This window comes from Chiloscyllium plagiosum, chromosome 11 (assembly GCF_004010195.1).
Source record: "Chiloscyllium plagiosum isolate BGI_BamShark_2017 chromosome 11, ASM401019v2, whole genome shotgun sequence".
In the NCBI taxonomy this organism is placed as follows: domain Eukaryota; kingdom Metazoa; phylum Chordata; class Chondrichthyes; order Orectolobiformes; family Hemiscylliidae; genus Chiloscyllium; species Chiloscyllium plagiosum.
Window position 1 is genome coordinate 66,877,828 of NC_057720.1, and position 14,890 is coordinate 66,892,717.

Sequence of the window (14,890 nt, forward strand, 5' to 3'; positions counted from 1 at the left end):
ACTGGGTGGCTGAGGGCCCCCCGGACTTTCAAATTGGCACAGATTAATTACGGAATGTATTCCCCTTGACTTCCTTACAAATATGGTGCACCGAAAGACCGAATTATTTTATAAAATATGGCAGCCCTTCTTGAATTACATAAATACACATATTTCGGCTATCCTAACAAGGGTTTTTATTTAATTGAGATTACAAACCTGGCTGGTCCAGGGCCCCTTAGGAGAGGAATCCCGCACGAATACGGGTTTTATTACATCTGATGTTAACACATTCCGAGCATGTAAGAGACTTAAATCTACACTCTGGTTAGTTGTAGGTTAGATTAGTAGATAATTGAGTTTTGTTTCTGTTTTTCGGTTTTTTTTATTCTTTTGTTAGCACGAATACGGGTTTTATTACATCTGATGTTAACACATTCCGAGCATGTAAGAGACTTAAATCTACACTCTGGTTAGTTGTAGGTTAGATTAGTAGATAATTGAGTTTTGTTTCTGTTTTTCGGTTTTTTTTATTCTTTTGTTAAATTTTGGCTATTGTATATTTGATTAATTGTATATCAATGTTTACATTTGAGAGTTTTGTCTATTTTTGTAAACTTGTAAAAATGTTAAATTTCTAATAAAAATATCTATATAAAAAAAAGGACATGGAGGACTATCACCTACATTTTAAACACTCAGGCAGATTTTCCACTGGCCAGTCAGTTGTATCTCAACATCTAGGAATTGTAGATAGGGACTCTGGAATTGCCATTGTGGCATACTCTTAAGAAACTGCCCTGGAAACTGAATTACCCACTACACAAGTCCTCCATGCTCGGATCCCTTTGAAAGTCTTCATTTAAATTGGAGACTTTTGATGGCTCCCATGAAAGAGTAAAACGGTTAAAGCATTGAATACTTAGTCTAACTCCCAACTAGTAACTATTCATCTAAATACCACACATCCCTCAACTACACCTCCTGAGACTCCATTCTCCCTCTACTCCAAGAGGCCAAACTCAACATCCCACTATCCAATGGATTCAAATCAGGCAGATCCTACTGCCAGACCCACCCCATGTCCATTCCATGACAGCAGCTTTCAGAGTGGTTGTCAAGACCTTAAAATATCAGAAGAATACAGCAGCAAAATGCTGTGAAAGGAGAAGTGGTCTCCTTCCTCTGACAGTTCTCTGCTACAAAACAACTGGCTCCATTAGTTTAGAAGGAGCCTCAAGTGGTATCGCATTTCAGAAATGCCAGGTTACCTTCTTTAATAGAAAGAGGTGTCAGAGTAACATTGCTACTCCCTGGAAAATCTAGCTCACTATTTTCAACCAAAGTTTGAACCTGTTATCATCCAACTCTGCTCCCCTCTTGATCCTGCAGGATCAAGAATTCTCAACTGATCAATTATAACAGAATTCTACAGCATTACAGATCAATACCATAGGAAAAAGGAATACGCTATCCTGTCCCTAAAACCCATTTCACCATTCAATGACGAAAAGGAACTAAACTTACAGAGCCACATTTATGACCAAAAGTATCTCAAAGCACTTCGCACACATGTACTTTTGATGTCTCACTATTGCAAGAGGAAAAAAATGCCAATTTGTCCTATTGATAAAATGCATATCACTAATAACTGATTTAACATCTATTCCCCATAATTAACATCAGGTTGTCTAGGTGGAGAAATGGATCGTCAATGTCTCTATTCTGTAAAGTGCTCAAGTATGGATAGTGCAAGCTACTAAGGCTTACTGATGAGACTTTCAATTTTCTACTTTCAAACATGGCATAAATTATCTTCCCTGTTACAGGATGCCTTAGCAAAGTGGCAAAATGTTACCAGACTAGTAATGCAGTGTGTTGGCTCTAATGATTCAGAGGCAAACTAAAATACAACCACAGCAGCAGGGGTAATTTAAATTCAATACATTAATAAACCTGAAAAAAGATTCGTATTTATGAAAGAACCAGATGTACATATGAAACCCACCCTGATTTACTGACACTGTTTGGAGAGGAAATCTACCATCCTTACATGTCTGGCCTACATGTGACTCCAGAACTACAGCAATTTGGTTTACTCTTGACTGTCCTCTGACATGGGCAAAAAAGTGAGTGAAGGGTTTTTGCCCAAAACAGATTTTCCTGCTCCTCAGATGCTTCCTGACCTGCTGTGTTTTTCCTGTACCACACTCTTGTCCTCTGAAATGGCCTATCACTTAACTCCTACAGAGAAAGTGCGCTGTGTAGCGTAACTGCGACAATTGCAATGACTCAAGGTGGTCACTCACCACTACCAAAGGCAATTAAGGAGGGGAATAAATGCTGGCCTTGCATTCAAATATTTGTTTCAAAAATAAAGTCTCAATTTAGATTGGTGATTGAGTGTAACTTGATTGATTTCAGGACATCCATTCTTACACTAGTATGCAAGTTGGAGAATCATCTTAACTATAGTTAGGCTGTATTTCTGCACTCATTAAATAACTCACTATACAACTATTTTTGAATGGATGGAAGATGATTCATTCTCAATTTTGCCGAGGCACAATTCACCAAAACACCTACCTTGACAAACATTCCAAGACACTCTGGTACTCCTGTTCATGACCTTCTTTCATATACAAGCCAGTTCCATGTTCCTTTCTGAAAGTTTTGCGAGTATCATCATAAATAGCCTTGGCTATGTGATCTATTGATAAAGAACACAAAAGATAGTATTGTTGAGAATTTTGAAAAGCATTAGAAACTAACAAGATGTTAGTTTTCTGGGTGATGTTCAATTCCAACACAAGGAAATCTGTATAAAATGGTGCATTAGGAGGAGTAGTCAGGAAAACTCAGCATCAATGACTACAACAGCAGCTTGTAGACAGAAACAAATAGCAAGACATCAGAGCACTAAAGATGAATACAACAATAATAATTCAAACAATCCTGGAGAAAATAGTACAGAAAGATCATTTGTGGATATGAATACAGTCTTTCGAGTCCAAGGCAATTTGCTGCATCACAATTAAACAGCATGCATATGATACTCCAGGGAAAAAAAATCCTTAATATTATGTTAATGAAGTAATTTGATGAAGTGGCAAAAGGGATTTCAGGAGGACAACTAAAATTTAGACAAAACAGATTTCAAGAGGTTTTAAAAAAAAAAGAAGATGGAAAAGTCAAGAACAGAACCTCCGTAGCAAGGATCTTAAATGAACTGAAGACTGAACTGTCAGTGGGGAGGCAAAGAGTATGAGAATTGGAGGAAGAGACAAATCTGGGGGAATTACTGCAGGGCTTCAAGTCATACAGCATGAGGCGATAAACTATGAAGGATTTAAAACACAAAAGATCAAAAATTTGAAATTTGAAGTATTTATGGACTGCAAGCTAAAAATAGCAGATCTTTGGAACTCAGTGGGAACGGTGAACAAGCTGGAGAGAGAAGTCAGTAACCAAACTTGAATCACAAAATTGAATTCTAAGAGCAACACCAAGCATGAGCAGTCCTAGCAAGCTAGGCTGCACAGAAATGACAAATTGTTGAATAAAGTGTTGATTAGACTAAAGAAAACACAGAAAAAAAAATTAGATCAAAGATGATAAGGAGGATGGATACAGTCAGTCAATAAAAATGTTACACCTGACTTGTAAAGGGGCCATCCCTATACCATGGGAGGGAAAGTAATCTATTCTGACAGATTCAAGAAAACAAAGTTACTGTAAAGTTGAGAATGAATTACAATAATATTGTAAGACAATTGAGGGGAAGAAGAGCTGGATAAATGGGTACAAGTTTACAGAGCTGTTTTTTTTTCGATGCAAGCATAATGACACCACTTGAAACGGGAGGATGACTACCCTGCCAAGATCAGTTATACCAGCACAGACCTGAATTCACACTTTGATATTCTGTTTCATAGGTTTTAAAGTTGGTAACATTCAGCTAAAGAGTCACTAATAAGTAAATCATTTTAAAAAAAAAACTCAACAGTGTTAAGTCCGTAATGCACCGATGGTAAGGATGCTACTCTGCTCAACTGGTGGTGGTAGCTGCGCTTCAGGTTTGAATACTGCTAGACATCCTACCTGGGTGATTATCTCAAATATCTGCTACCAAAGCAAATAAAGCAGGTTTGCTGACTACCTGAAAATTATCCCCTTTAACAAAGGCAGTCCTACAACAGGAATTTATCACAGTTGGTTAAAAAAAAGTTTACCTGACAGTGCCTGAGAAGTTTCTTTTGAATTTTCTGTTTGCAGTTCAAATTGTGGGACCATAAACTGCACATCTGGTTCAGACTGGAAGGAAAAGGCAAAGAATAAATATTTTAAAATTCGACAGTTTTAACTTGCAGGTAAAAACAGGGCAAAGTATTTGCAAATCATCCTGGACATCAAACCCATACTTGGATAGAAGAAATTCGGAATATTGGGCTGAGAAATAAAACAGATCATAAGTGCCAGTTTACTCAGATTCTACACCTTCACTAGGATGCTGATTCAAAAACTAAATATGACAATCAAACTAAACCAAGGACAAAGTTTTTCTACATACTAACCTCAAGATACAAGTTATCTAAACCAATTTTAATATTTTGAAAAACTACCTACCTCTTGCCCTCCATCTTTTCTGCCTATAAAAAATTTAATAACTATACCTTTTTTCTCGAATTTTTTTTTTAAAAATGGAAGCTCCTTTCAAATTAGTCAAAGGGTGATAGATTAGTTTTATATTTTAAAACTCATTTCCAGCAAATTATCCAATTGCATCATACATATCTTTACGTAATTTGTTAAAAAGGCCATCTGCCTGGCTGATTCAATTCATATACTGTACATTGGTGTATCCCTTCTGTCAAATACACTTCAGGATGACCAAAGTAGTTGAAAACATTCTAGTTGTTCATTTAAACACTTCCCTTATCCAAAAGGATGATAAAAACACTTAAGAATTGTTCAAAGGAAATTTTATGCATATACATTCACATATATAAATCAAATGAAAGTGCAAATGATAGGATCACCGTGCAGTTTACGGCTGCTGACATAAATGATTTATTTCAACATTCAGTCATTTGTATCCAATTCATAGATCACAATCTTAAAACTTAAATCTTAAAGACTGCAGAAATATAGCATGAGACGTGGCTTCGGAGTTTAAATTTTAATTTCCATACAGCATCAGTAGTCAGTACATGCTGACAAATGCACATACGTAAATTATCCTCCAAGGACTGCAAAACACATGATAGCTTTGCCTGCTTGACAACTAATCAAAGGACTTTGCACTATTTACACCTACAGCTGATAACTTATCAAACATCAAGTTGCAAGTGTTATTCAAAGCCTTATAGATAAGAAGCTCCTGCTGTCAATCCCTAGTCCATGTAAAGATGATGACCTCAGCAAGGGGAGAATTGGGCAGTGACCTGATAGAATACACTGGACCGGAACCTTATTCCGGATAACCACTGGAGGAGGAAGAACAGTGTCCCTGTGCCATCTGCAAAATAAGGCTTGGTACGCTGTAAATCTGCAACAATTAGTGTATATCATCATTAATTATCTACTGGCATTTGGACAAGATAAGCAAGGATTGAAGGTACTATGTAAACATAAACACAGGAAACATTTGGCAAAGGACAGAAGCAAGCAGTTTTACAATGACATGCAATAATCAAAACTCTGACATACAATGCAAAAGTAGTAATTTTAATCAGATGCAACGATTATAAACTGACCAGATGTCATTCTGAAGGGTTTTATGTTCACTGTAGCTTAAAATGGCAGCTGATGAGTTTATGAACATTTAGTTACAGGTAAAGCTTGCTTGCTTCAAGGGACAGATTAAAAAGTAAGAGTATATAGCAGTTGGAAGGATTTCCAGATAATTTGGTGAACCTTCGTTTGAAAGCAAGATTTCAGTACATAAAAGTTTGCTAAGGCAATAGAACTTAGTGTTCAAAATTCTATTAATTTTTGTCCACTTGTTCATTTTTCTAACCATCTACACTCACTTTCTTCTAATTGCTTGATTATCATCCATAATGCCACCTATTTCAGAGTCATATAGCACGAAAGAGACTCTTCGATCCAACACCAGCCTGATACCCAAAACTGATCTAGTCTCATCTGCCAGCATTTGGCCCATATCCCTCTAAACTCTTCCTATTCATGTACCCATCCAGATGCCTCTTAAAATTATGTAATTGTACCCACCTCCACCACCTTCTCTGACAACTTGGTCCATACACTCACCACCTTCTGTGTGAAAACATTGCCCCTCAGGTCTCTTAAATCTTTCCCCTATCATCTTAAACCTATGCCCACTAGTTTTGGACTCCCTACACTGCCTTGGTAACAACTTCCTTCTCAAAAAAGATGCAGTGAATGAAATCTTTCTGTCAGTTAAAAAAAAAAATCCATAACAGCATGCATTAGAGAAACACAGAATCCACTAAGTAGAAAAAGATAAATCTGGCAAAAGGTTAACAGTTCTCTCCAAAGAATCAATCCACAGATGTGAGCTTCTTATTTCAGATAAGGCACACTTGCAGCACCATTTGCATTTATTCATGCACTAAATTTAATTAACAGCAAATGTTCGAGTGCAATACTGTTACCTGGAATACAACTACTTTGCCATCATCGGTTTGCAAATAGAAGGTCCATGAAGTGAAGAAGCTCTGAGCTGAATTCATCAAATCACTGTAGAAAGCAGACATTATGCTGATGGGGTAAACGAAGTGGATTTTTGGAACCATGGACATGAGCTGTGGGAAGATGATCATTTATAACTCAAAAGTGTAATAAAACTATCCCAAGTTAAAGTAGAATAAGGAAATTATATTTAGTGCTGTGACTCATTAACTTACAATTGCACAGGGATTGTCAATGAAATAGCTAACATGCATTTTGGATTAGATCTGGAGATCCTCAGAACTCACATTAGGTTGGCATCAAATTCTCAGCTTCTGTAGCGGATACATTGCAGATACGATCTGAAAAGTTTTCACTATGTTGATATCTTTTAGTTCTATTACTCCAGTCCTCAACCATGAATCTTATTTTCTTACCCATTAGCTTTTGTTCAAAATTTTAAAGCCGTGCAAGTTTCTGCAAACTTTAGATTAGATTAGATTACAACAAGTCCACACCGACCTGCCAAAGCGCAACCCACCCATACGCCTACATTTACCCCTTACCTAACACTACGGGCAATTTAGCATGGCCAATTCACCTGGCCTGCACATCTTTGGACTGTGGGAGGAAACCGGAGCACCCGGAGGAAACCCACGCAGACACGGGGAGAACTTTTTTCACATTCAGTTGAAGTTTTCTGGAGGAAACTGCACATAATGAAATTAATTAGCCAGGAACAGACTGGATAGGATATTTTATAAATCCACCTGAATCTCTGCCATCAAAAGTGAAGAATCAGCCAACATAACCAAGGATAGCCTGCACCCATGGAACTGCCCAGCACTAGCACATTTCCTGGTCTTCTGAAGGCAAAACTTGAAACTTTAGCCCCATTTTAGGGCAGAAGGGAAGCCAGCAACTGCGCTCTTCCCCATGAAGTACAAACAGAAATAAGGTGCAGTTCCCACTTTTGGGAAAGTCTTTTAAACCTACAGGGCTCCCAATTACAGGAGCCAGGACAATTTGAGTACTCAGTCTTCTCTCGAACAGCAGATTCTTAAGGAATTATATCATCACTTACTGGGAGCAGCATCCAAATAAAGCAACATCTATATTGATTGCAATGGTCACCCAATCAGCAAGCATCAGCAATAAAGTTGAAGCTATCTGGCATTACACAATGAATGTTCTTTACCTTGTTAACCCACTACCCTTCCCTCCACATCTCATTGTTTACTGCATGCTCTTATCTGGTCAAAGCCATGCTACCTGAGCCTTTGTCACATAACCCTAAATTTAACTTTCTCCCTACTTGCTTATACCTTATGCACATTCTCATAAGTTCCCAACTGCAGATGCAAAAAAAAAGTTATGGTGTCTTTTCCACTCAACAGTTGAGACAGGATGCAAGCTGGCAGACCAAATGCATTTGAGTGTATCGAATGAGGATTTACTGGCTCTCAATGAAAAGAGTCTTGTTCACAGAAGATACATGCATAGGCATATGTACATATTTGACATCAGCATTAAACAACAGATATCTGGTGACTGAAGTCTAGGCATGTGAAGCCTCGACGTGTGAAGCCATCAACATCCTCCAGCATCATATTTGACAATGTTGATAGATGGTAGTACAGAAATATTCTACGGTATTTGTCTTGCTGATGATGATCAGACCAAACATTACACAGATGTGTTCATTTGCAAAAGCTGTTCCTTAATATGGAATACCAGTGGAGTGCAGTCAATGTACAGCAACTCCGAGAACTTAGGCATGCAGGGCCAAGGAACTTTTCATCAGTCTGGCATGCAAGTAGACACCCTCTGAAGATGGCATGAAGGCACATCAAAAGCATAAAAACAACAAAGATAACCTATGCAATCCCAAAGTTGACCTAGTGTATTATGTTGCCATAAACAGCTTCAGTAGCGAGCTGGTTTCTTTTTCCAGCAGTTTAACAGACCCATCTCTACTCAGATGGGACAAATGTCATGGTGAGATCAATAAGGATTTAAAATGGTCTCTTTTACTCACAGCAATTCTTTTGCAGCTGTCAGACTAAGAAAATCACATCAATTAGAAATTTCCCAGTACTGAAACAACACTGGAATACAAGGTAGATATTTTCAGCCAGGATTTGCAATGTACCAACGGCAACATAGACAAATACTTTTACCACAATCTTCAGCAGGGAAATCATTTGATAATTTGTTACAACCATTTCAGTCACTCTTATTCTTTCACAGGGTCCGCTTGCGTGATGCTAGAGGACAGGGATGTCCTGTACTACATCAGAATCTTGATCTTTGTCTTTGCCAAAATGAATCAATAACTTTGTTCATCTCCTCCATTGTGGATGTGATGTCCAACTCTGCCATGACGAGTGAGCTTTCATGTTTCTAACTTCAGTGAGAATGTTCCCCACGAAGAGGGGTACAATTCAAGGTACTATTTGACTTCATGCAAGAAACAGGTGGAAAGATTAGTTCTCCTGCTTTTGTGCTCAGATCAGTTTACTTTGTTGATTGACCTCTTCTTTTCTGATTTTTTTTTTCAGATGTCCCCCTAACATTACTTAGGTCAAAGGATACAAGAGGATTGAAGCTATCCTGATGAGGAACAAAATCATGCAATCTTTTCTAAGTGTTTAGACTTGGCTCACACACCACTTCAAGAAATAGGAAATAAAAGGAAAATGGTGTCAAATGTTCAAACATGGATTGCACTATGACTTCAAAATTTACTCTAGCTCAGATATCGCCATCAGTATGAATGGATTTACAAAAACCCTTAACATTCACTAGCAAGGTCATTTGTTAAACCAAATCTCCCTTTGTAAAAGGTAGCATTGAGCCCTTTTCCTGAATGCTGTATACCAAAAGGTGAAGGTACTCCCATCGTCTGTATTATAGGAGCTGCATCATTTGAAGTGTGAAGGAATGGCAATATATTTGTAAGTCAAGATGCTGCGCGACTTGCCAATGATAGCATCCTCAAGTACCTACTACACTTGTCCTTTTAGGTGGCAGTAGTCATGGGTTTGAGAAGTACTTTAAGCACCATAGACAAGTGATGATACAGAAAGAAGCCATCCAGTCAGTAGGTCTTCACAGGTCAGAGAAAAAAATTACTACTCACCCATTCTAATCCTACTGTAAAGACAGCACACTGGTTAGCACTGCTGCCTCAACACCAGGGACCCATGTTCAATTCCAGCCTCGGGTGACTGTGCAAACTCCACATAGACATTCTCCTTGTGTTTCCTACCTTTGAGGCCATATGGTCTGATTCCACATTGAATCAGAACAGAATCATGCAATCCCTACAATCATTTATCACAGCCCTGCAGGTCAAAACATGACAAGCACAGATCCAGGTACTTAAATGAACAACTGAAGATTTCTGCTTCACCAACAAACTTGACAGCAAATTCTAGATGAGCACCAATTGCTGGGCATAAATATTTTCTTCATGTCCCTGCTATCTTTCTACAAACCACTAGAGATATGTGCCCTGGTAACTGACCTCACCAGAAGAGTGAAGAGATCTTTGTGTACTTGGTTGGAGTCCCTCAATAATGCCACTCCTCAGTTTTAAGAGAAACAACTGTAGTCCAAGCAATTTTTTGCATCACCTACAATTTTCAAACCCTTGTAACATAGGAATAGGAATAGGCCACTTGACCCTTTCAATATGATTGTGGTTGATCATCCAACTTACTCCCCATATCCTTTGCTCCCTTTAGACTCAAGAAGTACATATACCTCCTTAAAAAACATTCAATGTTTTAGCCTCATCTACTGTGAGACAGGAACTCCACAGGATCACTACGCTTTAGGTGAAGGAACTTCTCCTTAGCTCAATGGCCTACTCAGTACCCAGAGACCGTAACCACTGGTTCTGAACCCAGTTTTGGGAATATCCTTCCATTGTTTATTCCATCTAGTCTTGATGGAATTTTTAAGTTTATAAAGATTTCCCTTCCTCATTCTTCAAAATTCCCATAAACATTGCCCTTAAAAAGTAGTAAATCTTTGTTGCACTCCCTTTATTGCCAGAACATTTTTTGCTCGTGAGACCAAAACAGCATGGAATATTCCAAGTGTGGTCTCAGTTTTTGCAATTACAGCAAAAACATGCCTGCGCCTGCACTCATCCTCATGCCACCTGCTGCACCTGCATGCTTATCTTCAGCAACTGGTGTACAAGGATTCTCCCTTTCCCAATCTATCACCGTTCAAATAATAAAAATTGGTCTTCCAGCTTTGCTAACAAATTGGATAACATCTTATTTACTCAGATTATACTTCATTTGCATTTGTCCAATCACACTACATTCTAAAACCTCATCCATATTCTTTCAAGGGAAATTGCATCCTCCTGTACCAAAGCAAACAGGATTGGACACAAAATTCCATGTGTGGCCCATCCAGCTTTTTATTAAATATAGTGCCAGCATTATACCCTGCTTTTGTTTTATCTACCTCATCCAATGCTCATGCTTTACCTTCTTATTGGCTGGTCTTGTCATCTCCAAGGACATGTAAACATGCAATCCAAGATCTCATCATTCCTTTATCCCTTCGGTATCTTTGTGTATTACAGAGGGACCTCGATTATCTGAATACTGGATTATCCGAAGGAGATCGAGGTCCCGATAGAAGCTTTACATCAAAGAACAGTTTCAATCTTGATCGTATTTTTGTTTAGTGATTAAAAAAGATCTCCGCTTACTGAAATGCTACCGAGAACAGTCCTGGACATTGATGGGAGCCCAGGCACCATCTCCAACTGACTGACCACCCCCACCCCCGACACTCTCCCCCCACACACACACATACTTTCCCTGGAGTTCTACATAGGGTGAACCCTAAATCCCCCTTCCCCAGATATTCTCTCTAACATTGCCCTGTACAGGGCAAAGAGGTGGAACACGTCAAAGTTGTGTGCATGCGAGCGTGTGTGCGCGCACTCACGCACGCAATTTGGAGACTTACCCCACAAAGGCAGCAACAGTCTTATTGTTGGTGTCCACTCTGGCTGCCCCGGAGGGAGAGGGGGTGCTGACGGGGGCAGGGGTGTACAGGGGGCAGGGGGACACTGGTGCAGGATGACCAGGAGCACGCCACTGGCCGGGGTTGGGGTTACACAGGGGGGCTGTGCTGGATGGGGTTGGGGCTCGCGCGCAGTGTGCTGCAGTCTCCTGACCAGGGAGCAGACTTAACAGAAAACTGAGCCCCAGAGGAGAGGCATCGAATCGATTAATCAAATAATCAATTATCTGAATGAAATAGTGCCCACCGATCTTACTTGGATAATCCAGATTCCTCTGTACTTAGCTTTGTTCATCCTTCCCAGATGCATACCTCACGTTCTCTGGTCTGAATTCCATTTGCCACTTTTTACATTTCTACAATTGACAGCCATCCTCTTCACTAGGAAGATCATGTCCAATTTCAGTCATCTGTCAACTTTCCAGTCACACTGCCCAAACTTAAGTCCAACTCATGAATAAAACCAAACAGCAAGGGATCCAACACTAAGCCCTGCTAAACATCATTGGAAACTGCTTTCTACTTGCAAAAACATTAACTGTTATCCTTTGTTCTGCTTTTGTTACCAAACAATTCCTCTACAGCCCACAAGGTTTTATTTTGCTGACTAATTTAGATTAGATTAGATTACTTGCTGTGGAAACAGGCCCTTTGGCCCAACAAGTCCACACCGACCCTCTGAAGAACAACCCAACCAGATCCATTCCCCTGCATTTACCCCCTCAACTAACACTATGGGCAATTTAGCATGGCCAATTCACTTAACCGCACATTTTTTGGACTGTGGGAGGAAGCCAGAGCACCCGGAGGAAACCCACGCAGAGATGGGGAGAATGTGCAAACTCCGCACAGACAGTTGCCTGAGGCAGGAATTGAACCCTGGTCTCTGGCACGGTGAGGCAGCAGTGCTAACCACTGTGCCACCGTGCCACCCACTAATGGGTTCTTGTCAAATGCTAGCTTAAATCCATATCATCAACAACCATTGCACATCCTCTATATTACTTTGCTCCTATCTCAAAACTATTTTTTTGAGCAAGTTAACTTTTACTCAATGCTTTGCAACTATCGTGATTAATTCCGGCATTTTTAGTAACTGCTTAACCTCCAAGAACAGTTGTAATAATTTGCCCAGAAGATCCCATAATAAATTGGTCTATCCCTTGCACATAACATGATACCATGCTCAGAGCTGCAATTGATATACAAGATGTGGTGAAGGAAGGAATGATTGCCCCCCATCACACTCAGGATATGGGCTGGACAACAATTCAAACCAAAGGAGTAGCCATAGGCACCCGCATGGGCCCCAGCTATGCCTGCCTCTTCATAGGATACGTGGAATAGTCCATCTTCCGCAGCTACACTGGCACCACCCTCCACCTTTTCCTCCGCAACATCGATGACTGTATCGGTGCTGTCTCGTGCTCCCACAAGGAGGTTGAACAGTTCATCCACTTTACCAACACCTTCCACCCCAGACTTCAAATTCACCTGGACTGTCTCAGACTCCTCCCTCCCCTTCCTAGACCTCTCCATTTCTATCTCGGGTGACTGAATAAACACAGATGATATTTACTATAAACTGACCGACTCCCACAGCTACCTAGACTACACCTCCTCCCACCCTGCCCCCTGTAAAAACGCCATCCCATATTCCCAATACCTTCGTCTACGCCGCATCTGCTCCCAGGAGGACCAGTTCCAATACCGAACAACCCAGATGGCCTCCTTCTTCAAAGACCGCAATTCCGCCCCCCCCCCCCAGACGTGATCCACGATGCTCTCCACCGCATCTCCTCCACTTCCCGCTCCTCCGCCCTTGAGCCTCCGCCCCTCCAATCGCCACCAGGACAGAACCCCACTGGTCCTCACCTACCACCCCACCAACCTTCATATACATCGTATTATCCGTCGTCATTTCTGCTACCTCCAAACAGCCCCACCACCAGGGATGTATTTCCCTCCCCTCCCCTATCAGTGTTCCGAAAAGACCACTCCCTCCGTGACTCCCTCGTCAGGTCCACACCCCCCACCAACCCAACCTCCAATCCCGGCACCTTCCCCTGCCACCGAAAGAAATGCAAAACTTGCGCCCACACCTCTCCCCTTACTTCCCTTCAAGGCCCCAAGGGATCCTTCCATATCCGCCACAAATTCACCTGCACCTCCACACACATCATTTACTACATCCGCTGCACCCAATGTGGCCTCCTCTATATTGGGGAGACAGGCCGCCTACTTGCGGAACATTTCAGAGAACACCTCTGGGACACCCGGACCAACCAACCCAACCACCCCGTGGCTCAACACTTCAAGTCCCCCTCCACCAAGGACATGCAGGTCCTTGGACTCCTCCATTGCCAGACCATAGCAACACGTCATCTTCTGCCTAGGTACCCTCCAACCACAAGGGACTAACTCAGATTTCTCCAGTTTCCTCATTTCCCCTCCCCGTCTCAGTCCCAACCCTTGAACTCAGCACCACCTTCGTGACCTGCAATCGTCTTCCTGACCTCTCCGCCCCCACCCCACCCTATCACCCTCACCTTAACCTCCTTCCACCTATTGCATTTCCAACGCCCCTCCACCAAGTCCCTCCTCCCTATCTTTTATCTTAGCCTGCTTGGCACACTTTCCTCATTCCTGAAGAGCTCATGCCCAAAACGTCGCTTCTCCTGCTCCCTGGATGCTGCCTGACCTGCTGCGTTTTTCCAGCAACACTTTCAGTTCTGGACAACATTCATTACCCATCCTTAACTTGCCCTCAAGGTGGCAGTGGTGAGCTGACTTGAAAACTACAGTCTATTTGGTGTTAGTATATTCACAATGTTGTTATGGAGGGAGCTCCAAGGGTTCAATCAAGCAACGCTGAAGGAATAGCAATATATTTCTAAATTAGGACAGAGAGTGGCTTGCCATATTCTCATTTATCTTCTGCCCTTTTCATTTTAGACGATGGCGATTGTGGGTTTTGAAGTTAAAAATCACAACACCAGGTTATAGTCCAACAGGTTTAATTGGAAGCACACTAGCTTTGTGCGTCCAATTAAATCTGTTGGACTATAACCTGGTGTTGTGTGAATTTTAACTTTGTACACCCCAGTCCAGCACCAGCATCTCCAAATCGTGGGTTTTGAAGACTCTGTCCAAGGAACATTGAGGAATCCCGGCAATGCATTTTGTAGATAGTAAATAC

At 41.0% G+C, this 14,890-nt stretch overlaps 1 protein-coding gene across 2 annotated transcripts in view; it reads right to left on the reverse strand.

Annotated features, from left to right (window-relative positions):
• tmem59 (transmembrane protein 59) overlaps window positions 1–14,890 on the reverse strand; it is a 40,617-nt gene that overhangs the window by 12,059 nt on the left and 13,668 nt on the right. Inside the window, exons 4-6 of one of the 2 annotated variants that reach the window (XM_043699635.1) lie at window positions 6,618–6,767; window positions 4,212–4,293; window positions 2,566–2,689 (exon numbers count right to left, since the gene is read on the reverse strand). In XM_043699635.1, coding sequence (XP_043555570.1) covers window positions 2,566–2,689; window positions 4,212–4,293; window positions 6,618–6,767 — 356 coding nt within the window. The remainder of the gene's footprint in view (window positions 1–2,565; window positions 2,690–4,211; window positions 4,294–6,617; window positions 6,768–14,890) is intronic. The other variant, XM_043699636.1, reaches the window with a different exon arrangement.